Source organism: Salvelinus namaycush, chromosome 16 (assembly GCF_016432855.1).
Source record: "Salvelinus namaycush isolate Seneca chromosome 16, SaNama_1.0, whole genome shotgun sequence".
Taxonomy (NCBI): domain Eukaryota; kingdom Metazoa; phylum Chordata; class Actinopteri; order Salmoniformes; family Salmonidae; genus Salvelinus; species Salvelinus namaycush.
Genome location: NC_052322.1, coordinates 22393662 through 22418771, shown reverse-complemented (window position 1 = coordinate 22418771; position 25110 = coordinate 22393662). Strand labels below are relative to the sequence as shown.

The window sequence follows — 25110 nt, the reverse complement described above, 5'->3', positions numbered from 1 at the left end:
AGACACATTGTAGGCTATGGTGTGTTATGAATAGAGAGTGCTGCTAGGCATATTGCCCATGGGTGCAGTCAAGATTGTCTACATATTGGTAATTGCAAATGTTTTGAATACGCCTTGAATATGACTTAAATGTCTCAATGGACATAGCACAACTAGATGCAATTGTGCTAGTTTTAAGTGTAAACATCCACTTTAGCTTTGAAATTAAATGACACTCAAAATGACTGTTTTTCTCTCAAAGAATTGACTAACGCCTCAATTACACCGATAGTGTTTTTGCGCAAAATAGTATGCAGCATCAAATCAAAGTTTATTTGTCACGTGCGCCGAATACAACAGGTGTAGTAGACCTTACAGTGAAATGCTTACTTACAAGCCCTTAACCAAAAGTGCAGTTTTTAAGTAAAAAATAGGTATTAGGTAAACAATAGATAAGTCAAGAAATACAAAAGAAAAACAGTAAAAACAGTAGGGAGGCTATATACAGGTGGTACATGTACAGAGTGGTGCACCGGTTAGTCGGGCTATTTGAGGAAATATGTACATGTAGGATTAGTTAAAGTGACTATGCATAGATGATAAACAGAGAGTAGCAGCAGCGTAATAGAGGGGTTGGGTTGGGGGGCGTGAGGACACACAATGCATAGTCCAGGTAGCCATTTGATTAGCTGTTCAGGAGTTTTATGGCTTGGGGGTAAATGCTGCTGAGAAGCCTTTTGCTTCTAGACTTGGCACTCCGGTACCGCTTGCCATACGGTAGTAGAAATAATAGTCTATGACAGGGGTGGCTGGAGTCTACCCTCTGTAGTGCCTTGCGGTCAGAGGCCGAGCAATTGCCATACCAGGCAGTGATACAACCAGTCAGGACGCTCTTGATGTTGCAGCTGTAGAACCTTTTGAGGATCTGAGGACCCATGCCAAAGCTTTTTAGTTTCCTGAGGGGGGAATAGGCTTTGTTGTGCCCTCTTCACGACTGTCTTGCTGTGCTTGGACCATTCTGGTTTGTTAGTGATGTGGACACTAAGGAACTTGAAGCTCTCAACCTGCTCCACTACAGCACCGTCGATGAGAATGGGGGTGTGCTCGGTCCTCTTTTTCCTGTAGTCCACAATCATCTCCTTTGTCTTGATTACGTTCAGGGATAGGTTGTTATTCTGGCACCACCTGGCCAGGTCTCTGACCTCCTCCCTATAGGCTGTCTCGTCATTGTCAGTGATCAGGCCTACTACTGTTGTGTCATCTGCAAACTTAATGATGGTGTTGGAGTTGTGCCTGGCCATGCAGTCGTGGGTGAACAGGGAGTACAGGAGGGGACTGAGCACGCACCCCTGAGGGGCTCCAGTGTTGAGGATCAGCGTGGCAGATGTGTTGCTACCTACCCTTACCACCTGGGGGAGGCCCGTCAGGAAGTCCAGGATCCAGTTGCAGAGGGAGGTGTTTAGTCCCAGGATCCTTAGCTTAGTGATGAGCTTTGAGGACACTATGGTGTTGAACACTGAGCTGTAGGCAATGAATAGCATTCTAACGTAGGTGTTCCTTTTGTCCATGTGGGAAAGGGCAGTGTGGAGTACAATAGAGATTGCATCATCTGTGGATCTGTTTGAGCGGTATGCAAATTGGAGTGGGTCTAGGGTTTCTGGGATAATGGTGTTAATGTGAGCCATGACCAGCCTTTCAAAGCAGATCATGGCTACGGACTTGAGTGCTACGGGTCTGTAGTCATTTAGCCAGGTTACCTTAGTGTTCTTGGGCACAGGGACTATGGTGGTCTGCTTGAAACATGTTGGTATTACAAACTCAATCAGGGACATGTTGAAAATGTCAGTGAAGTCACCTGCCAGTTGGTCGGCACATGCCCGGAGCCGTCCTGGTAATCCGTCTGGCCCAGCGGCCTTGTGAATGTTGACCTGTTTAAAGGTCTTACTCGTGTCGGCTACGGAGAGCGTGATCACACAGTCGTCCAGAACAGCTGATGCTCTCATGCATGCCTCAGTGTTGCTTGCCTCGAAGCGAGCATAGAAGGGATTTAACTCGTCTGGTAGGCTCGTGTCACTGGGAAGCTCGCAGCTGTGCTTCCCTTTGTAGTCTGTAATAGTTTGCAGGCCCTGCCTCATCTGATGAGCGTCAGAGCCGTGTAGTATGATTCAATCTTAGTCCTGTACTGGCGCTTTGCCTGATTGATGGTTTGTCTGAGGGGGTAGCGGGATTTCTTATAAGTGTCCGGGTTAGAGTCCCACTCCTTGAAGGCAGCAGCTCTACCCATTAGCTCAGTGCGGATGTTGCCTGTAATCCATGGTTTCTGGTTGGGATTTGTACGTACAGTCACTGTGGGGATGACGTTGTCTTTGCACTTATTGATGAAGCCAGTGACTGATGTGGTGTACTCCTCAATGCCATTGGAAGAATCCAGGAACATATTCCAGTCTTCCAGACTGAATCACTGGTTCTTCCTGCTTTAGTTTTTGCTTGTAAGCAGGAATTATGGTCAGATTTGCCAAATGGGGGGCGAGAGAGAGCTTTGTATGTGTCTCTGTGTGTGGTGTAAAGGTGTTCTAGTTTTTTCCCCCCTGGTTGCACATTTAACATGCTGATAGAAAGTAGGTAAGACTGATTTGAGTATTTCTGCATTAAAGTCCCCGGCCACTAGGAGTGCTGCCTCTGGGTGGGCGTTTTCCTGTTTGATTATTTCCTTATACAGCTGACTGAGTTCGGGTTTAGTGCCAGCAGCCGTCTGTGGTGGTAAATAAACAGCCACAATGTAAACTCTCTTGGCAAATAGTGTGGTCTACAGCTTATCATGAGATACTCTACTTCAGGCGAGCAAAATCTAGAAACTTCCTTAGATTTCGCGCACCAGCTGTTGTTTACAAATATACACAGACCGTCCCCCCTCGTCTTACCAGAGTGTGCTGTTCCATCATGTGGTTCTGTGTGCACAAAATTTCAACAATCACCTTCTGCTATCATTTCTGTCAAGCCACCCATGCCTCGATCACACTGAGTAAATTTGCATTTTGGTACACCAGAAGTACATTAATTTCCAATTGAAAGCTGTTTTGCCTTGCATCATTGCGTTGCAGAGGCAGTTGCAGTGCGTTCTGGGTGGTGCATGTGTTGGATTTATCAAAAGGTATGTGTCAAACTGTGTGTAGATGGCTTGACAGAAATGGTAGCAGAAGGTGAATGTTGCATAAATATCCAGATGATGCTGCATACCGTTTTGCGCAATAAAGCTTGAGGCGCTGTGCATACAGTTTGATGCATACAGATTCGATAAATCCAACCATAGCCTTGACAAAAGCTGAAACAGGCAGGTATTTACGTCCACTCAGAACATTACTACTTTTCGCAAATATCTTAAAGTACATTACATAATTAACCTATGAACTGTAGACTAATCATCATGACTGCTGCTGATGATACTGATGTGACGTCACCAAAAATATAGGAAACCATGTACCCTGAAAAATACATGTAAAAATATAGAAAATCATAACACTCAAACCAAATGGTATACGCACACCCGCACAAAAACATATTCATGTTGAATAATCAGGGACGTTTTAATTTCTCACCGCTGCGCTGGATACCATATCAATACGCATGCGTCGGTCTCTCCGGCTCCGGTCTCAAAACGAGAATCAAGGTAGAAAAGCGGCCTACTTTGATTATTCTGTATTATCTCAAACATCGTACGAAATTGCGTTGTCATAAATTAAAGTCGTGTTTGAATTGTGCTTCTTTAAATAGTCTAACGTCTATTTATGCTTGAATGTTGTTTTTTGGCCCTAAACGTCTGTTTGTAGCTAATGTTAGCTACACGACTAATAACTATGTGGCGGCAGCTAGCTTGCCCTGTGTTTTCCACTGATACAATAACACGATTTAGCATTACTGTGGTGGCTTTATAACTAGCTAATTATAGCGTTCTAGTATATCCCGGTTTATTCCTTTAAACATTTATCGAGGGACCCAGGAAGTAACTAATGGGTTAACATTTGCTAACTAACCAGTTGAGAACGTTAGCAAAGCGAGTAACAAGCAGCTAGCTGTAGACACTAATTAGCTAGCTAACTATGCCAAATTGCCATGACGCACTGACAAGTCCTCAACCTTTCTACCATATGGTTCGTATCTTTTGTGTGGTCTATTGGATGCTAGCTAGTTGTCCCAAGCTAGAAATGTTTGCTGCCAACTAGTTAGCGCTAGCTCACGAAGTCAAGTTAGTTAGACGTCTTGAATTTCCGGATACACACCCAGAATCAGACATGTTATATTATTTTGATGCAGGCAGTGGGTCAGGTCAGCTGCAGTATGCCGCATTCAGGTGCTGGTCGGAACTTGGAAATGTTCGACTTGTTAACTAGTTGAACGCAGCAGGTGTATAAATGCGACCAGTTTGCAGGAACCCCTCTTTATACTTCTGTTGGTCAGTTTTTATCTTAGGACAGGCGGGAGGCAGGGGTGCTCCAGTAGTTTTTGTTTGTTTTGTTTTTTGCTCACTTTAATACATAAAAAAAAAATATATATCAACAAACAAAAGAGGAATAGTCACATGCAAACAAGCATACAACAAAATATTTACATTGCCAGGAATCCTAAACAAACAAATCATATTCATTAATAATACAACAAGTTTGAATTGCCTTTTTGTTTTTCATTTGAGTTAAAGTGGTGCCATATTGTTGAAACTCATTTATAAAGTGAAAAAAGTTAGGTTTTGAATTAGACCATTTGCATTTGTGAATTTGAAATTTACCTAGTATTATTAGCAGTTGAATTAAATATACTACATCTTTATCTATGTCAGAATTTCTGAAATAAATCATATCATAACCATTAAATAGTACAACCGGTCCTATTTTTTTGTAACAAAATTATGTATGTCAATCCAAAACATTCTACTATAAATACAGGCAAAAAACAAATGCAAAATGGTCTCCTCCATTCTACAGAAATTACAGTTATATTCAATATTCAGCTTGATGTGCTCCAGTAGGTGACAATGCACAATAACTGTTGGTTGACAGCCACAGATAAACCCCATAGAAGAAGGGGTGACAAAGGTAGCTAGCTAGCCGTACACCGGTAGACAAGGTAATTTGCCCCGCCTGTCGGGCACTGTTTTCACACAGTTCTGTTAAGGACTGCGAGGGCAGGCGGGAGTGAAGGACACTGTGCTAGCTTAGCCAGCTAGACCTAGGGAGGACTCTGGTACGCTGGAGGAGGGTGTGACACTGTGGTAGATAACTAGCATGCTAGGTAGCACACGGTGTCGCCCAAAGATTTGAATAACTAACCGAGCCTGTTGTTTCCAATGGGAGCAAATTAATCATAGTGGGAAGAACAAGCAAGGAGTTGAGATCGTCTGCGTTGCCAAGCGCTAAAATAGAAGTAAGTTCTATTTGTGAAGCAGATCGCGCTGCAAGTCCTGCCTCTCCCATCTCCTCATTGGTTTATAGAAGCAGGTACCCACGTGCCATCTCCTCATTGGTTATACCCACATGGGTGACTGAAAGACGAACAAGGTCAGTGGCGGTAATGCACCTAATTTATGAAAGTTGCCAATCTCAATATAAAGTTGAGAAGAAAAAGCCTAGGAGGAGAGATGACTAGAAACGATTCGGTTGACCGTTTTATGTGTGGATTAATTGTCGGAGTAGAGGACCTTGTGCATTTCAAGTAAAGTAACAACTCAATGTTTATATACCAGGACAAATTAGCTAGCAACAGCAAGCTAGCTAAATAGGACAACTTCGCTAGCAAGTGCAAGCTAGCTAGCTAAATTGCCATAAATGTTAAATGCTTTTTGACCTGTCCCCAAATTTATGTAATTGGTTCAGAGTTTGTTTTGATATTTTAACCTGCATGTCGTGATCGCGTTTGGTGTGGGGGGACAAAAATAATTTTATGCACGATGGCGCACAGCCGGTTTGGGTTCTGTGTTATTCTAAACAATGCAAAGGGTAAAGTCTACAAAATGCAGTCCACTCTGTTTGTTACAGATTCAAGTTTTGGAAAATTGTAATTGTTTGGAGATCAAATGTTTCATTTATAAGAATATTTTCAGAATGTTATCCAAAATCCATCTCGCTCAATCTTCTCCCAATGCCAGCCCCTGGGCTTCCTCTCATCACCATATTTGGAAGTGAGTGGAAATGCTTCACATTTATACATCTGGTGAAATATCTGGCTCATTGTTTTATCTGTGGTATCGCCCCAGCCTTCCGTCTTCTTTGCTAGCGGGAGGCGTGGATGACCGGTAGACAGTGTGCTTTGCCCCCACCTGTCGAGCACAGGTTTTCTCCGGTACACAGCAGGCGGGAGGCGAGGGCAACACCGTGTGCTAACTAGCAAGCTAGCACAGAGTGTCGCCCTGGGGGTGACAGGTAGACAGTGTCTTTCGCCCCCGCTTGTCGGGCACTGTTTTCCTCAGTTCTGTTAATGACGGTGAGGGCAGGTGGGAGAGAAGAACACTGTCTACCGGTGTTTCTCCCGATCAAAACTGAAAGCGCGAACCACTGCATTTAACCACGGCAAGTTGACTGGTAATATGGTTGAATACAAACTGTGCAGTTATGCCCTCCGTAAGTCGATCAAACAGGCAAACGTCAGTACAGAGACGAAGTGGAGTTGCAATTCAACGGCTCAGACACGAGACATATGTGGCAGGGACTCCAGACAATCACGGATTACAAAGGGAAAATCAGTCATGTCACAGACACTGACATCTTGCTCCCGGACAAGCTAAACACCTTCTCCTGCTTTGAGGATAACACAGTGCCACCGACACGGCCTGCTCCCGAGGACTGTGGGCTCTCGTTCTCTGTGGCCGACGTGAGTAAGACATTTTAAGCATGTTAACCCTCACAGGGCTGCCGGCCCAGACGGCATCCCTAGCCGTGTCCTCAGAACATGTGCAGACAAGCTGGCTGGAGTGTTTACGGACACATTCAATTGCTCCCTGTCCCAGTCTGCTGTTCTCACCAGCTTCAAGATGTCCACCATTGTTCCTGTACTCAATAAAGCAAAGGTAACTGAACTAAATGACTATCACCCCATAGCAGTCACTTCTGTCATCATGAAGTGCTTTGAGAGGCAAGTTAAGGATCATATCACCTCCACTTTACCTGTCACCCTAGACCCACTTTAATTTGCATACTGCCCCAATAGATCCACAGACGATGCAATCGCACTGCACACTTCCCTATCCCATCTGGACAAGAGGAATACCTATGTGAGAATGCTGTTCATTGACTACAGCTCAGCCTTCAACACCATAGTACCCTCCAAGCTCATCACTAAACTCAGGGCCCTGGGTCTGAACCCTGTCCTGTGCAACTGAGTCTTGGACTTCCTGACGGGCCGCCCCCAGGTGGTGAAGGTAGGAAACATCACCTCCACTGCGCTGATCCTCAACACAGGTGCCCCACAAGGGTGCGAGTTCAGCCCCCTCCTATACTCTCTGTTCACCCATGACTGCATGGCCACGTACGTCTCCAACTCAATCATCAAGTTTGCAGACGAGTAGTGGGCCTGATTACCAACAATGATGAGCCTACAGGGAGGAGGTGAGGGCCCTGGCAGAGTGGTGCCAGGAAAATAATCTTTCCCTCAACGTCAACAAAGCTAAGGAGCTGATTGTGGACTTCAAGAGACAGCAGAGGGAGCACGCCCCCATCCACATCGACGGGACCGCAGTGGAGAAGGTGAAAAGCTTCAAGTTCCTTGGCCTACACATCACTGACAATCTGAAATGGTCCACCCACACAGACAGTGCGGTGAAGGAGGCACAACAGCACCTCTTCAACCTCAAGAGGCTAAAGAAGTTTGGCTTGGCCCCTAAGACCCTCACAAACCTTTACAGATGCACCATAAAGAGCGGTTACTCAACCCTGCACCTTAGAGGCTGCTGCCCTATGTAAATAGAAATGGAATCACAGGTCACTTTAATAATTGAACACTGGTCACTTTAATAATGTCTACATACTGTTTTATTCATTTCATATGTAAATTCTGTATTCTAGTCAATGCTACTCCGACATTGCTCTTCCTAATATTTCTATATGTCTTAATTCCATTCTTTTACTTGTATATTTGTGTGTATTGTTGTGAATTGTTAGATACTACTGCACTTTTAGAGCTAGGAACACAAACATTTCGCTAGACCGCAATAACATTTACTAAATAGGTGTATGTGACGAATAAAATGTGATTTGATAGCTAGCAAGGAGGACTCCTTTTTTGGGGGAGTGTTCATGCAGGAACCAATGGGGAAATTACAGAGTTTCGACTAGCACGTGAACGCAGCATTCGCTGCCGTATGACCATTATCTTATTACACTTCATGGAGGTCTCAACGGCACAGCTGATACATGTTGACATGAGCTTAGCATGTTCAACAGGTGACGGACATGTTCTTCTCCGCCCCTCCAGATGCTGATGCCCAAGAAGAATCGTATAGCCATCTACGAGCTACTCTTCAAGGAGGGGGTGATGGTGGCCAAAAAGGATGTGCATCTGGCTAAGCACCCGGAGCTGGCCGATAGGAATGTGCCCAACCTTCACGTAATGAAGGCAATGCAGGTTAGATTTTGTACTTTCTTCTGGTGCCTCATATAGTGTTACATGATGGAGAGTGAAAATAGAGACTAAGATGGGATAAACTTTATTGTCCCCAAGGGGAAATTTGTCTTTGACACGCAATAAACTGGGGCGGCAGGTAGCCTAGTGGTTAGAGCGTTTGGCCAGTAACCGAGCTGACAAGGTAAAAATCTGTCGTCTCTGCCCCTGAGCAAGGCAATTAACCCACTGTTCCCCGGGCACCGAAGACGTAGATGTCGATTAAGGCAGCCCCCCGCACCTCTCTGATTCAGAGGGGTCCGGTTAAATGCGTTAGGCACATTTCATTTGAAGGTATTGAGTTGTACAACTGACTAGGTATTAGAGGTCGACCGTTTAATCGGAATGGCCGATTAATTAGGGCCGATTTCAAGTTTTCATAACAATTGGAAATCGGTAATTTTGGACGCCGATTAACTAGGCAAGTCAGTTAAGAACACATTCTTATTTTCAATGACGGCCTAGGAACGGTGGGTTAACTGCCTTGTTCAGGGGCAGAATGACAGATTTTTACCTTGTCAGCTCAGGGATTCAATCTTGCAACCTTACGGTTAACTAGTCCAACGCTCTAACCACCTGCCTCACGAGGAGCCCGCCTGTTACGCGAATGCAGTAAGAAGCCATGGTAAGTTGCTAGCTAGCATTAAACTTATCTTATAAAAAACAATCAATCAATCAATCATAATCACTAGTTATAACTACACATGGTTGATGATATTACTAGTTTATCTAGCGTGTCCTGCGTTGCATATAATCGATGTAGTGCGCATTCGCGAAAAAGGACTGTCGTTGCTCCAACGTGTACCTAACCATAAACATCAATGCCTTTCTTAAAATCAATACACAGAAGTATATATTTTTAAACCTGCATATTTAGCTAAAAGAAATCCAGGTTAGCAGGCAATATTAACCAGGTGAAATTGTGTCACTTCTCTTGCGTTCATTGCACGCAGAGTCAGGGTATATGCAACAGTTTGGCCCGCCTAGCTCATTGCGAACTAATTTGCCCGAATTTTACGTAATTATGACATAACATTGAAGGTTGTGCAATGTAACAGGAATATTTAGACTGGTGGATGCCACCCGTTAGATAAAATACGGAACGGTTCCGTATTTCACTGAAAGAATAAATGTTTTGTTTTCGAGATAATAGTTTCCGGATTCAATCATATTAATGACCTATGGCTCGTATTTCTGTGTGTTATTATGTTATAATTAAGTCTATGATTTGATAGAGCAGTCTGACTGAGCGATGGTGGGCACCAGCATGCTCGTAAGCATTCATTCAAACAGCACTTTTGTGCGTTTTGCCAGCAGCTCTGCTGTTTATGAATTCAAGCCTATCAACTCCCGAGATTAGGCTGGTGTAACCGATGTGAAATGGCTAGCTAGTTAGCGGGGTGCGCGCTAATAGCGTTTCAAACGGCACTCGCTCTGAGACTTGTAGTAGTTGTTCCCCTTGCTCTGCATGGGTAACGCTGCTTCGAGGGTGGCTGTTGTCGATGTGTTCCTGGTTCGAGCCCAGGTAGCGGCGAGGAGAGGGATGGAAGCTATACTGTTACACTGGCAATACTAAAGTGCCTATAAGAACATCCAATAGTCAAAGGTATATGAAATACAAATGGTATAGAGAGAAATAGTCCTATAATTCCTATAATAACTACAACCTAAAACGTCTTACCTGGGAATATTGAAGACTCATGTTAAAAGGAACCACCAGCTTTCATATGTTCTCATGTTCTGAGCAAGGAACTTAAACGTTAGCTTTCTTACATGGCACATATTGCACTTTTACTTTCTTCTCCAACACTTTGTTTTTGCATTATTTAAACCAAATTGAACATGTTTCATTATTTATTTGAGGCTAAATTGATTTTATTGATGTATTATATTAAGTTAAAATGAGTGTTCATTCAGTATTGTTGTAATTGTCATTATTACAAATACATTTAAAAAATCGTCCGATTAATCGGTATTGGCTTTTTTGGGGTCCTCCAATAATCGGTATCGGCGTTGAAAAATCATAATCGGTTAACCTATACTGGGTATCCCCCTTTACCCTAGCAGAATATGTCCTCAACTGTTGCCCTTGTCCTCAACTTGACTGTGACCCTCCCTCTGCAGTCTCTGAAGTCAACTGGGTACGTGAAGGAGCAGTTTGCCTGGCGCCACTTCTACTGGTACCTGACCAATGAGGGCATCCAGTACCTGAGGGACTTCCTGCATCTGCCCCCAGAGATTGTTCCCGCCACTCTGCGTCGTCAGATGCGCCCGGAGACCGCCCGGCCCAGGCCTAAAGGTATATCTTGACCATGTCTGTGTCACCTGGGGCCTGTTCAGGAGGGTTCAAAGTTCAGATAGAAATATACGCTTCATGGATGAATAGTGGTGAATGTTGCAGGTGTTATAGTAGTGTGCAGATCAGAGGAGTGGTGTAAAACATATCTTTCTGTTTCAGGTATGGAGGGTGAGAGAGGTGAGCGGCCAGCTAGGTTTAACCGTGAAGGAGGAGACCGAGACAACTACAGACGTTCTGCTGCACCACGTGAGTACTCAAGTCACCTGTTTATTACGTTCGATAACGATGCACCAATATGGAAACACTGAGCCGATGCTAATATTTGCTTTGCCATTGTGGCTGATAGGGCATTGCAGCAAATGGTAAACTTTATGTAAATTACCTGAATCTCTACTTGTCTGATGATCATACTTTCTGTCCTTTTAGCTGGCGCAGACAAGAAGGCTGAAGCAGGCGCTGGTGCAGCTACTGAGTTCCAATTCGTAAGTAAAGTATTTAAAATCAATAGTGGGTACCATGCCTTATTGTAGCCTAATGCCCAATTGTCAATTGAGATCTTCAAGGATTGAAAACTTACCAACTGGTATTGTGTGTTGCAGAGAGGCGGATTTGGACGTGGCAGAGGACAGCAACCACCACAGGAGTAAAGCACTGACTCTGTTCTTGTACAGTATAATAAAAGGGGATTGCTGTAATCTCAGTGTGTCATGAATTTCTAATTGCATTGGATGGTGATCATAAGATATATACACTTCACAGGAGGTTGGTGGCACCTTAATTGGGGAAGATGGGCTTGGGGTAATGGAATGGTATCCAGGAGTTTGATGCCATTCCATTCGTTCTGTTCCAGCCATTGTTATGAGTCGTCCTCCCCTTAGTGGCCTCCTGTGATACACTTGAAATTGTAGGTGGTAATGAGACAACTTTTATTTTTAATCTAGAGGAGTTGGAACACATTTCTCCAACTGGAGTCAACAAGAAAATACAAAGAAACCCAAAGAAAAGGGAACACTGGGTGTTTTATTAATTGGCAGAATTGTTTTACAATCTTCAGTCTTCACATTTTGTTCTGTAATTCCCCATTGAAGAAGAAATCAGTGATATGTGTATTTGAGTTACCCCCGAATGGACCATTGCATGTAATGATTTGGATTTGACCATTTTTCAGTTTACATCAGTCATCACGAAAGATACATATTTCATCATTGGATTTGCTTTATATGCTGTTAAGACCATTAAACTTACCAGTAAACTGAAGTCATCAAGAACAGGAACATTTTACCCAGAACTGCCATCACATAGTTAGATGACCCATAACCACTAGATGGCGCCATCACAAAATCTCATGACACGGTTGGGTTCAGTATAATAGAACTTTGCGCAATATTGAATTCAATGGAAACTTCTGTACTGAATGACCAGTTGAAAAACACTTATGGTGGCCCAGCGGGACATTATCATATGGTGTGCATCACGAGCTTTACGATTTCAGATGGTCACACCCACCAAACGCACCTCAAAGGCTGTTGAACTGTGCACAACGTTTTGGGGGAAACGTCATTCAGTGCAAACGTTAAAGCGAACTGAACACACCCCAGGACTCACAGACAAACAACATGGGGCATACTGAAATTGCCAATCCCTACTGGCCATATAGTGAGAAATAAAGCCATGCATGTACTTATAAGAAAGTAAGGGGGATACCTAGTCAGTTGTACAACTGAATGCATTCAACTGCGAGTGTCTATAGTCATTACGTCCTGGTGCAATATCATATGACTATCTTAGGTCTACCATGAGTAGGCCTGACCTTTTCTATTTTTACAAGTAAAAAAACACCACATATTCCCTATGTTCAGGTTCCATGTAAAAAAAGAGGAAAGGAAAATCTAAAAACCTCACCAGGCAGTTACTAGTACATAAATGTTGCATAAACAGCTAAAAAGGAAATGCAATGCATCCATCTAACTAAGCAAAGCTAGCCAACTGAGGGCCCAATATACCATGGGTCTAGGGCCATTTCAAGGTTAGGACTAGGCTGTTGTGTAAAACTTAAAAACATTGCCAGAGGAGATGAATAAGGCTGAGAACTAATTTAACAGCTCTTTGTGCCAGATCAGTTGGGTCAATGGGTACGTTTGGCACGATCCAGCTCAGCAAGAATAGAATATTCTCATTCTTTGTGCCCTAAATTATGCTCAGTTGAGAAATCTTCTGCCAGAGCCAGTCAGTTACATGACAACTTACATAGTTTTTTCTTGGGAGGGTTGGGGTCCTGAAACAAGATTTTATAAAACATCATTATCGAAATTGGCACATACCTACTAGCCCATCAGGGCAAAGTACAGCGTGAAGTAGAATCTACACATCAATTTCCGTGGGCCAGGGAGACAAGCAAACAACAGTACCAAACTCCAGGGCCAGTAGTGGAGAGTTGGTCTCTGCATTGACATATGTTAATGTTCTATAGCCTATCTACCAATCCCAGTTATTCTTGTTCACTAGTCTTGACTGGGCCAGAATCACTATGGTTCTGAGACTTATCAGCATCCATCCATTCATCAGATCAATGGCATGATTGATTTAAATGATCAATTTGAACAACCAATGATGAACATACCTAAAGTAGACAAATAATTAATTAAGACCTATTTAAAAAGTGCCTTTCAAGAAACAACAAAAACCTAACAAAACAAATATAGCTAACATAAAAACAAAAGTCCAGTGTTCATTTAAGGGAAACTGCAGAATTATATCAGTGTAAACATTTGTTAGAATACAATTTAGAATTGATGGATTCACATGAGCGTAAATTTGCCCTCACCAAAACGTGCAGGTGATTTACCTTGGTATTGCATCTCCTGTTGTGCAACATCTCTTCCTGCATCACACACACACACCAATCAATCAACAGCCCTCACCTTACATCAATACACACACCGAGAGATTAGTACAGACTGAAAAACGTCCGTCATATGCAATCAATCACCATCATACCATTAGAAAATAAATATGAATATTAACAACAAAGTAAATGGATATAGAATTATCAAGTGAAAACCATGAAGACATCAATTTTAGTGGGGTCCAGAGTATGACACACACGTTATCCAGCAGTGGCATAATCTTCCAAGTGCCATTTTAAATTAGCCTTACTATTCAAGCACAATAAACAACACCTAATTACATTACTACCCACCTCCTGATGCACAACATGATTCAAAAACTCTGCAAGAGCACGTCTCCTGCACCAAAAACTAGTTTGGGTTCTTGTTCCTTTCCCCTGAGGATCAGATAACATGCATAATTCTGTTTTTCTGGTCATTTAATTGTAAAACCAATCAATATATTATCTTTATAGTCTAGACAGACAACAAGACGTGCAGATTATTTACATTTCAATGTTCGGGTTAGATGTGCCCTAGTGTGATAACAAAAGCCAAAGCTACTATGGGAGTGTTTTTTTATGTCAGCCCCCTTATCAAAACTTCTCTCTCCAATCACCAAAGCTTGTGCTTTCATCACAATGGAGCCCGTTTTGTACCAGATAATTCCATTCCTACAGATTACATCACACAAGACACACCCATGTACTTTTACCACACATACAAAACAGGAAACTTTCCAACAAGCCCATCTAACCATTAACCAAATAAATGCATTTTTAGATGATTAGAAAAGATATGAAAAGAAAACAAACTACAGAAAATGTCATACTGAAAAAGCCTGTCATACTGTATAACTCTTAGACTAACGATCTGTCACGGTACATGGTGAGAGGTTATGTCATTCTTATGACTGCCATATAAAGGGGTGTGGCAACTAAATGGTAAACACATAGCATACCAATACTTTACATCACCACAGCAGAGAGTTGCATTCAACAAACCTCACATTTATGACAGAGAGGAATGAGGGACAGAGGAAAAGGAGGAAGAGTTTGGGAATACCTCATGCAATTATTAATAAAAATCAAGAAAAAAAACATTTAAATTACAAAGTATTATATCTTCTTCACCCAACACTTCAAGTCTGTACCTCCACTCTGGCACCACAAAAAAGGCTGTCAAGGCAAACATTTCTGTTGATGTTTTGAAGTTGAAAAAATAAGTAGTAGTAGGAGGAGGAGCACGATTAAGTAAGAAAAGGAAGCGGGTAAAAGTTGTGGAGAATTCTCCAGGAGTTTCTGTGTTTTAGCTATCTTATACTCGATCTAGAGTTATGGTTGATGTTGTAGGTAGGGGAGTGGTCTCCTCCCCCTATTGTGGCCACCAGGGGCGGCATGTTGCTGCTCAGGCAGCCCTGCTGTAGGGCCTCAAAGTACGAGGCCTGCACAGGCTTGTGGCACTGCAGCACTCTGCTGGCATCATCTGTCTTAAACCATTCCCTTTTTCTACCTGTCAACAGAGGGACAACGAGCGGAGTTAGAAAGGGGGCTACAAAAACAGGTTAAGTCTAGATTAACTCAGGAATGAAATGCCTATGAAGGATCTACAATAGTAGTAGTAGTAGTAGTAGTAGTAGTAGTAGTAGCAGCAGTTGTAGCATCTATTATAATCAGCTGGTCAATCTGTTGCCGATTAATCAATTTGATCACACATAACAAAATAGATTTCCAGTCATCACAGCTTTCACAAACACCACAAAAAACGTGTAAAAATGTACCAATATTCACAGAGTCCTCCCAGTCTTCTAACATCTCTGTAACCATTAGGACATAGACATATGTTCTGTGCTTCCTGTCTGTGTTCTGAGAAAGAGGAAATCAAGAAAAATTGTTAGTGCTCAAGGTTAGGAGGCAAACAGTGGAAATAAACTAGCAGTCCCTCCCACCCCAAGTTTAAAGACAAGCAACACAAAGACATGGAAAAACACAAACTTTTTCAGCTCACCTCGAAAATTCCTAGTAGTCGCCCCAATGTCCCCTTGACACCAGCCTGGAAATACAACATGTTCAGTAGAAGTGAAACAGCAGATTAAACCTTGAATAGCGATTCTTAGTAAAAGCAGGACACTACAATGTTTTCACCCGATGAGACCTGGGGGTTCTGAGAATTGCTGCCATTTTCAGTCCCAGAGCGGAGGTAACGTCATGGAGGAGAGGGAGGGAGGGATCAGCTCCTATTAACATGGTGTCATTGCAGTACTTTCTTCTTCAGGTTACAGTTTTACTCTATTTATAAACATGGACTCTCAATCAAGAGGCTCCTCAACCCATTCAGTGAATAGCTTACATAGAAGAACATTTAGATTTTTCAGAGCTGAAATAAGGGCTGCTAAGTCAACTAGTGTAAAATCAGTACATCAACAAAACCCTGCAAGAACATTTGGCCAAGACAACAATACATCAGATTGTGTTTCACTAACAAATGAGCTCAACATTGATCACAAGGAACTCACAAATGAGGCTGAATACAGTTAATGGAAAACCAATAGACTTAAAAGACTAGAAGATCTGAAACCCTACCTGAACCCTACCTCTTTAAAGAGTATCTTAAATAATCCCACAGCAACCCCCCTCGCCCCCCAAAAAACTAAATAATAAAATAATTGCCTTTCGTGAACTAACACTCACACTTGACTTCCCCCACCCCACTAGCACTGCCTTTGCTGATAGCTAGTTTATTTCTGGAAAATGTATTTACTGAGATATTTGGTTGTCCCACCTAGCTATTTTAAGATGAATGTACTAGCTGTAATTTGCTCTGTATAAGAGTCTCTAACAGTGTCTAAATTACTAAAATGTAAATGTTTAAAGATGGCATTATCCCATTTGTTCAACAGAAAAGGTTAGCTTCAGTTCAAATACCGTATATACCCTCTAAAGAACTTTAGGCAACAATTTAGCATGAGAGTAACCTTTCTATTAACAAAATTATGCTCAGGGACATCGAGTATTTTTCGGGAAATCAGATTATTAATTAATAAACACGTTATAAAAGTGTAATTACCTGTCTATACCAGTCTATACAGGCCTTTACCCTTTACAAACCATTTCAAAGGGCAACTGTGCAGAAGTGAAATGATACTTTCAATGAGCTCCTTGCATAATAAAAACTCTGAATGCACAAATGAAGTTGACAAGAAATTCAGCCTACCTCTTCACACACCTCTCGAACAGCAGCCACGTTGGGCTCTTCCTCCGGCTCCATTCCTCCACCAGGGACAATCCACTTGTCTTGAGTCCGGCTACTACTAACCAACAACACCTGCAGGCAGGGCCAGATTAAGAAATCATAAGCCCTAGGGCTATGCTTTTTTAATAGAAAAAAATTACCTTTTAAAAATGCATTTCATGCAATTCTACGTAATTTACATGATAGAAGACATTAGCTCAATCTTTTTTTAATCCCACACAAATGACCGAAATGAGTGGCTACTCCGACACAGACAAACTGAGATCAATCTGGTCTTGAATTCAAACAAGCAATAGCCCAGGCCAATGAAGCGACACACAGACTGTACAATATTAGGAGGAAATATATATATATATATATATATATATATATATATATATATATATATATATATATACAGTACCAGTCAAAAGTTTGAACACACCTACTCATTCAAGGGTTTTTTCTTTGTTTTTACTATTTTCTATATTGTAGAATAAAACTATGAAATAACACATATGGAATCATGTAGTAACCAAAAAAGTGTTAAACATATCAATATATATTTTACATTTTAGATTCTTCAAAGTAACCACTTTTTGCCTTGATGACAGCTTTGCACGCTCTTGGCATTCTCTCAACCAGCTTCATGAGGTAGTCACCTGGAATGCATTTAAAATTAACAGTTGTGCCTCGTTAAAAGTTCATTTGTGGAATTTCTTTCCTTCTTAATGCGTTTGAGCCAATCAGTTGTGTTGTGACAAGGTACGGGTGGTATACAGAAGATAGCCCTATTTGGTAAAAGTCCAAGTCCATATTATGGCAAGAACAGCTCAAATAAGCAAAGAGAAATGACAGTCCATCATTACTTTAAGACATGAAGGTTAGTCAGTACAGAACATTTCAAGAACTTTGAAAGTTTCTTCAAGTGCACTCGCCAAAACCATCAAGCGCTATGATGACACTGGTTCTCAACAGGACCGCCACAGGAAAGGAAGACCCAAAGTTACCTCTGCTGCAGACGATAAGTTCATTATAGTTACCAGGATCAGAAATTGCAGCCCAAATAAATTCTTCACAGAGTTCAAGTAACAGACACATCTCAACATCAACTATTCAGAGGAGACTGCGTGAATAAGGCCTTCATGGTCAAATTGCTGCAAAGAAACCATTACTAAAGGACACCAATAATAAGAAGAGACTTGCTTGGGCCAAGAAACACAAGCAATGGAAATCTGTCCTTTAGTCTGATGAGTCCAAATTTTAGATTTTTGGTTCCAACCGTTGTGTCTTTGTGAGACGCAGAGTAGGTGAACGGATGATCTCCGCATGTGTGGTTCCCACCGTGAAGCATGGAGGAGGAGGTGTGATGTGTGGGGTGCTTTGCTGGTGATACTGTCAGTGATTTATTTAGAATTCAAGGCACACTTAACCATCATGGCTACCGCAGCATTCTGCAGCAATACGCCATCCCATCTGGTTTGGGCTTAGTGGGACTATCATTTGATTTCCAACAGAACAATGACCCAAAACACACCTCCAGGCTGTGTAAGGTCTATTTGAGCAAAAAGGAGAGTGATGGAGTGCTGCATCAGATGACCTGGCCTCCACAATCACCCGACCTCAACCCAATTGAGATGGTTTGGGATGAGTTGGACCGCAGAGTGAAGGAAAAGCAGCCAACAAGCAGCCAACAAGGGAAGCCCTTCAAGACTGTTGGAAAAACATTCCAGGTGAAGCTGGTTGAGAGAATGCCAAGAGTGTGCAAAGTTGTCATCAAGGCAAAGGGTGGCTACTTTGAAGAATCTAAAATATATGTTTTATTTAATAGTTTTGATGTCTATTATTCTACAATGTAAAAAATAGTAAAAAAATCATCAATGAAAACTGTGGAATCAGTCGGTGTGTCAAAACTTTAGACTGGTACTGGATATATATATATATATATATATATATATAGTCCATTCAGAAAGTTTTCAGACACCTGACTTTTTCCACATTTTGTTACGTTACAGCCTCATTCTAAAATTGATGAAATAAAACATTTTCCTCATCAATCTACACACAATACCCCATCATGACAAAGCGAAAACATTTAGTAAATGTATAATTATTTTTAAAAACATCAACTTATTTACATAAGTATTCAGACCCTTTGATATGACACTCAAAATTTGAGCACAGGTGCATCCTGTTTCCGTTGATCATCCTTCAGATGTTTCTACAACTTGATTGGAGTCCACCTGTGGTAAATTTAGTTAATTGGACATGATTTGGAAAGGCACACAACTGTCAGTAAAAGGCACATGACTGCCCGCTTGGAGTTTGCCAAAAGGCACCTAAAGGACTCTCAGACCATGAGAAACAAGATTCTCTGGTCTGATGAAACCAAGATCGAGGTCTTTGGCCTGAATGCCAAGTGTCACGCCTGGAGGAAAACTTGCACCATCCCTACGGTGAAGCATGGTGGTGGCAGCATCATGCTGTTGGGATGTTTTTCAGCGGCAGGGACTGGGAGACTAGTCAGGATCGAGGGAAATATGAACAGAGCAAAGTAGAGAGAGATCCTTGATAGAAACCTGCTTCAGAGCACTCAGGACCTCAGACTTGAAGCTGTAATCACTTCCAAAGGTGCTTCCAGGTGCTATTTGTTTTTTATTTCTAATACATTTGTTTTTGCTTTGTCATTATGGGGTATTGTGTGTAGATCGATGAGGGGGGGGGGGGGGGGGGGGGGGGGACAATTTAACCCATTTTAGATTAAAGCTGTAATGTAACAAAATGTGGAAAAAGTCAAGGGGTATGAATACTTTTGAAAGTACTGCAATGGCCCAGAGCTAACAGACCCTGCATTGCATAATAAACTAATTTGGAAACTCTGGGAAAATAAAGTTATTCAACTTTAATATATTCAGCCTAGGCATCTACAGTTAAGGTTAATGTAAGTTGTAAAATTGTACTTAAAAACAAATCCAATAACATGTTAACCGCAGGCGATGTTGCCACCAAACAAGCATATGCTTTAGCTGACATGTAGCCTATTCTCTACATTCGAAATAGCTACCCCACCAGACTACAGACTACTTTTAAGGCTGGCAACCTGTACTCCAAAAGGCCCGTTCAACCTCCACACTCCTAGCCTCGGATTTACCTCCTTCTCACTCTCGTTCCTGAAGCACAGACAGGCGGCGCGTTTCTTGTAGCCATCCCCGTCATATATCCGCGTTTGATTCGATTTGATCTTCATCATGTTGGGGTAAAAAAAAGTGAACCAGAAACTCAGAAACACGGTCACAGCCCACTGTGGGAACCCGTGTGAAAGGCTATCAATTTCTACAACAGACTTCTTCTCCGCTTAATTTTTCATTTTTCTCTTGCACAGACGCCATTATAAACTGCGTAAACTACGCACCACGGTAGATAGAGTAGTCAAACGTAGCCTTCACATATCGGTATTCACGTTTCAATCTTTGAGAATGAGAGTATGAAACTGTAAACGCAGTCGTGGTCGGTCTGGTAGATCTCTAGTTTTACCCAATGATGTGTACAGTGCCTTCAGAAATAATTCACACCTCCTGATTTTCACATTTTGTTGTGTTACAGTCTGAATTTAAAATGGTTTAAATTGAGATTTTATGTCACTGATTTAAAGTATACCAGTGCCTAAACAATTGTAGGAGTAAAACTGCTTAATAAAAAGTCACATAATATGTTGCATGGATAATATTGTTCAACATCATTTTTAAATGACTACCTCATACAATTATCACTCAGTCAAGTAGTGAATTTCAAGCACAGATTCAACAACAAAGACCAGGGAGCTTTTCCAATGGTTTGAAAAGAAGGGGGGGAAGGAGACATTGAATATTCCTTTTAGCATGGTGCAGTTATTAATTACACTTTGGATGGTGTATTGAGTCACTACAAAGATACAGGCTCCCTTCCTTACTCAATTAAAGGGAAACCGCTCAGTGAAACTGGAAACCGCTCAGGGATTTCACCATGAGGCCATGGTGATTTAAAAAAAGTAACAGAGTTTAATGTTAATGGCTGTGATAGGAGATAACTGAGGATGGATTAACAACATTGTAGTTATGCTACAATGCTAACATAAATGACAGAGTGAAAAGAAGGAGGCCTGTACAGAAGAAACATTTTCCAAAACATGCAAAGAAATTAACTTTAGACCCTGAATACAAAATGTTACATTTGGGGGAAATCCAACACAACACATAACTGAGTACCACTCCTCATATTTTCAAGCATGGTGGTGGCTGCATCATGTTATGGGTATACTTGTCATTGGCATGGACTAGGGATGTTTTTTTTTTGTGTGTGTGTGTGGGGGGGGGGGGGGGGGGGGTGTTAAAAAACCCAGAAAAGAGCTAAGCACAGGCAAAATCCAAGAGGAGAACTTTATTTGTATTTTTTTAGGGGGTAGATTTAATGTTACAGAAAGATTGTGGGTTCTATCAATGTAATTTTATGCGTCATTTCCAATTCCCCATATTATATAGTGCATTTGGAAAATATTAAGACCCCTTTACTTTTTCCACATTTAGTTACGTTACAGCCTTACTCTAAAATGGATAAAATAGTTTTTTTCCACTCATCAATCTACACACAATACCTCATAATGATTAAGAAAAAAACACTTTTTTGAACCATTTTTGCAAAAAAAATAAAAAATAAACGGAAATATCACATTACATAAGTATTCAGACCCTTTACTCAGTTCTTCTTGGGTATGGTGCTACAAGCGTGGCACACCTGTATTAGGGAGTTTCTCCTATTCTTCTCTGCAGATCCTCTCAAGCTCTGTCAGATTGGATGGGGAGGGTCGCTGCACAGTTATTTTCAGGTCTCTCCAGAGATGTTCGATCGGGTTCAAGTCCAGGCTCTCTCAAGGACATTCTGAGATGTGTCCCAAAGCCACTCCTGTTGTTGTCTTGGCTATGTGCTTAGGGTCGTTGTTCTGTTGGAAGGTAAACCTCCTCCCCAGTCAGATCCTGAGTGCTCTGTAGCAGATTTTCAATAAGGATCTCTCTGTACTTTGATCCGTTCATCTTTGCCTTGATCCTGACTAGTCTCCCAGTCCCCAAAGCATGATGATGCCACCACCATGTTTCACCGTAGGGGTGGTGATCGGTATACACCAGACCTGACTCTTGTCCTTCAGGTCAAAGAGTTCAATCTTGGTTTCATCAGATCAGAGAATCTTGTTTTTCATGGTCTGAGTCCTTGGGTGCCTTTTGGCTAACTCCAAGCGGGCTGTCATGTGCCTTTTACTAATGAGTGGCTTCCGTTTGGCCAGTCTACCATAAAGGCCTGATTGGTGGAGTGTTGTAGAGATGGTTGTCTTTCTGGAAGGTTCTCCCATCTCCACAGAGGAACTCTGGAGCTCTGTCAGAGTGATCATCGGATTCTTGGTCACTTCCCTGACCAAGGCCCTTCTCCCCCGATTGCTCAGTTTGGCCGGGCGGCCAGCTCTAGGAAGAGTCTTGGTGGTCCCAAACTTCTTCAATTTAAGAATGATGGAGGCCACTGTGTTCTTGGGGACCTTCAACGCTGCAGAAATGTTTTGCTACCCTTCCCCAGATCTGTTACTCGACACAATCCTGTCTCGGCGCTCTACGGACAATTCTTTCGAACTCATGGCTTGGTTTTTGCTTTGACAACTGTGGGACCTTATATAGACAGGCGTGTGCCTATCCAAATCATGTCCAATCAATTGAATTTACCACAGGTGGACTCCAATCAAGTTGAAGAAACATCTCAAGGATGGCCAATGGAAAAAGGATGCACCTGAACCCAATTTTGAGTTTCATAGCAAAGGGTCTAAACTGTTTTCGCTTTGTCATTATGGGTTATTGTGTGTAGATTGACGATTACATTTTTTTATTTAATCAATTTTAGAATAAGGCTGTAACATAACAAAATGTGGAAAACGTCAAGCGGTCTGAATACTTTTCAAATGCACTATTTAAAAGTTTGGGGTCACTTGGAAATGTCCTTGTTTTTGAAAGAAAAGCTAATTTATTGTCCATTAAAATAACATCAAATTGATCAGAAATACAAAGTAGACAAATTTGTAAATGACTATTGTAGTTAGAAACAGCAGATTTTTTATGGAATATCTACATACACGTACAGAGGCCCATTATCAGCAACCATCACTCCTGTGTTCCAATGGCACGTTGTGTTAGCTAATCCAAGTTTAAAAGGCTAATTGATCATTATAAAAATCCCATTGCAATTATGTTAGCACAGCTGAAAACTGTTGTTCTGATTAAAGAAGCAATAAAACTGGCCTTCTTTAGACTAGTTGAGTATCTGGAGCATCAGCACTTGTGGGTTCGATTACAGGCTCAAAATGGCCAGAAAAAAAAAAACTTTCTTCTGAAACTGGTCAGTCTATTCTTGTTCTGAGAAATGAAGGCTATTCCATGCGAGAAATTGCCAAGAAACTGAAGATCTTGTACAACGCTGTGTACTACTCCCTTCACAGAACAGCGCAAACTGACTCTAACCAGAATAGAAAGAGGAGTGGGAGGCCCCAGTGCACAACTGAGCAAGAGGACAAGAACATTAGAGTGTCTAGTTTGAGAAACAGATGCCTCACAAGTCCTCAACTGGCAGCTTCATTAAATAGTACCCGCAAAACACCAGTCTCAACGTCAACAGTGAAGAGGCGACTCCGGGATGCTGGCCTTCTAGGCAGAGTTGCAAAGAAAAAGCAATATCTCAGACTGGCAAATAAAAAGAAAAGACTAAGATGGGCAAAAGAACACAGACACTGGACAGAGGAACTCTCATGGAACTATAACGAGGCTATATACAGGGGGTACCGGTACCGAGTCAATGTTTGGGGGTACAGGTAAGTCGAGTTATTTTGTACTTGTAGGTAGGGGGAAAGTGACTATGCATAGATAATAAACAGCGAGTAGCAGCAGTGTAAAAACAAAGGGGTGGGGGGGGGCGTGTAAATAATCCGGGTGGCCATTTAATGAATTGTTCAGCAGTCTTATGGCTTGGGGGTAGAAGCTGTTAAGGAGCCTTTTAGTCCTAGACTTGGCGCTCCTGTTCCGCTTGCCGTTCGGTAGCAGAGAGAACAGTCTATGACTTGAGTGACTGGAGTCTTTGACAATTAGTCTGACAAACACGCTCTAGCTCTGCCACCTTTCACAGCAGATGATGAAGTGAGACATCGGCAGATGAGCCATTTTTACTAATCTGCTGGAGAACCAGTTCGGATTTAAGTATAACTTCTGTATGACTGAAGCTTTTAGGTGAGAGGTCCAATGCTAACCCCCTAGAGTCGACTGACGCACCGGTGCGTCAATCTAAGTAACATCATAAAAAATTATATTCAAAATCCATCAGTTTAAGCTAGTGATATGTTTTTTGCATTGGATGCATCTCAATCTTCCTTTCCTGTGGCGGTCCTCATGAGAGCCAGTGTCATTATAGCGCTTGATGGTTTTGGCGACAGCATTTGAAGAAACTTTCAAAGTTCTTGAAATGTTCTGTACTGACTGACCTTCATGTCTTAAAGTAATGATGGACTGTCGTTTCTCTTTCCTTATTTCAGCTGTTCTTGCCATAATATGGACTTGGTCTTTTACCAAATAGGGCTATCTTCTGTATACCACCCGTCACAACACAACTGATTGGCTCAAACGCATTAAGAAGGAAAGAAATTCCACAAATGAACTTTTAACAAGGCACAACTGTTAATTTTAAATGCATTCCAGGTGACTACCTCATGAAGCTGGTTGAGAGAATGCCAAGAGTGTAGAAAGCTATCATCAAGGGAAAAGACGGCTACTTTGAAGAAAAGTGCGCTCAAATATAAAATATATGTTTAACACTTTTTTGGTTACTACATTTTAGTTAATAACAAGTGTTATTTAATCATTTTGATGTCTTCCCTATTATTCTACATTGTAGAAAATAGTAAAAAATTAAGAAAAATCCTTGAATGAGTAGGTGTGTTCAAACTTTTGACTGGTACTGTATATACACATATATATATATACAGTTGAAGTTGGAAGTTTACACACTTAGGTTGGA

The 25110-nt window shown here is 41.8% G+C and overlaps 2 protein-coding genes across 3 annotated transcripts; one reads left to right on the top strand and one right to left on the bottom strand.

Moving 5' to 3' along the window:
* Nucleotides 1-3588: 3588 nt before the first annotated feature.
* LOC120061190 (40S ribosomal protein S10) lies at nucleotides 3589-11616 on the top strand. Of its 2 annotated transcripts, none has more exons than XM_039010802.1 (6): nucleotides 3589-3646; nucleotides 8437-8586; nucleotides 10747-10921; nucleotides 11081-11167; nucleotides 11348-11403; nucleotides 11521-11616. In XM_039010802.1, the coding sequence occupies exons 2-6, from the start codon at nucleotides 8437-8439 to the stop codon at nucleotides 11566-11568; spliced, it is 516 nt and encodes a 171-aa protein (XP_038866730.1). In that variant the 5' UTR covers nucleotides 3589-3646; the 3' UTR covers nucleotides 11569-11616. The 2 variants fall into 2 exon arrangements, with proteins under 2 accessions (XP_038866730.1, XP_038866729.1); XM_039010801.1 differs by lacking the exon at nucleotides 3589-3646 and adding an exon at nucleotides 4062-4127.
* Nucleotides 11617-11921: 305 nt separating this feature from the next.
* LOC120061191 (diphosphoinositol polyphosphate phosphohydrolase 1-like) lies at nucleotides 11922-20458 on the bottom strand. The gene is made up of 5 exons (XM_039010803.1): nucleotides 20189-20458; nucleotides 17020-17130; nucleotides 15814-15858; nucleotides 15587-15671; nucleotides 11922-15318 (listed from the first exon to the last, which is right to left on the bottom strand). The coding sequence occupies exons 1-5, from the start codon at nucleotides 20285-20287 to the stop codon at nucleotides 15119-15121; spliced, it is 540 nt and encodes a 179-aa protein (XP_038866731.1). The 5' UTR covers nucleotides 20288-20458; the 3' UTR covers nucleotides 11922-15118.
* Nucleotides 20459-25110: the final 4652 nt, after the last annotated feature.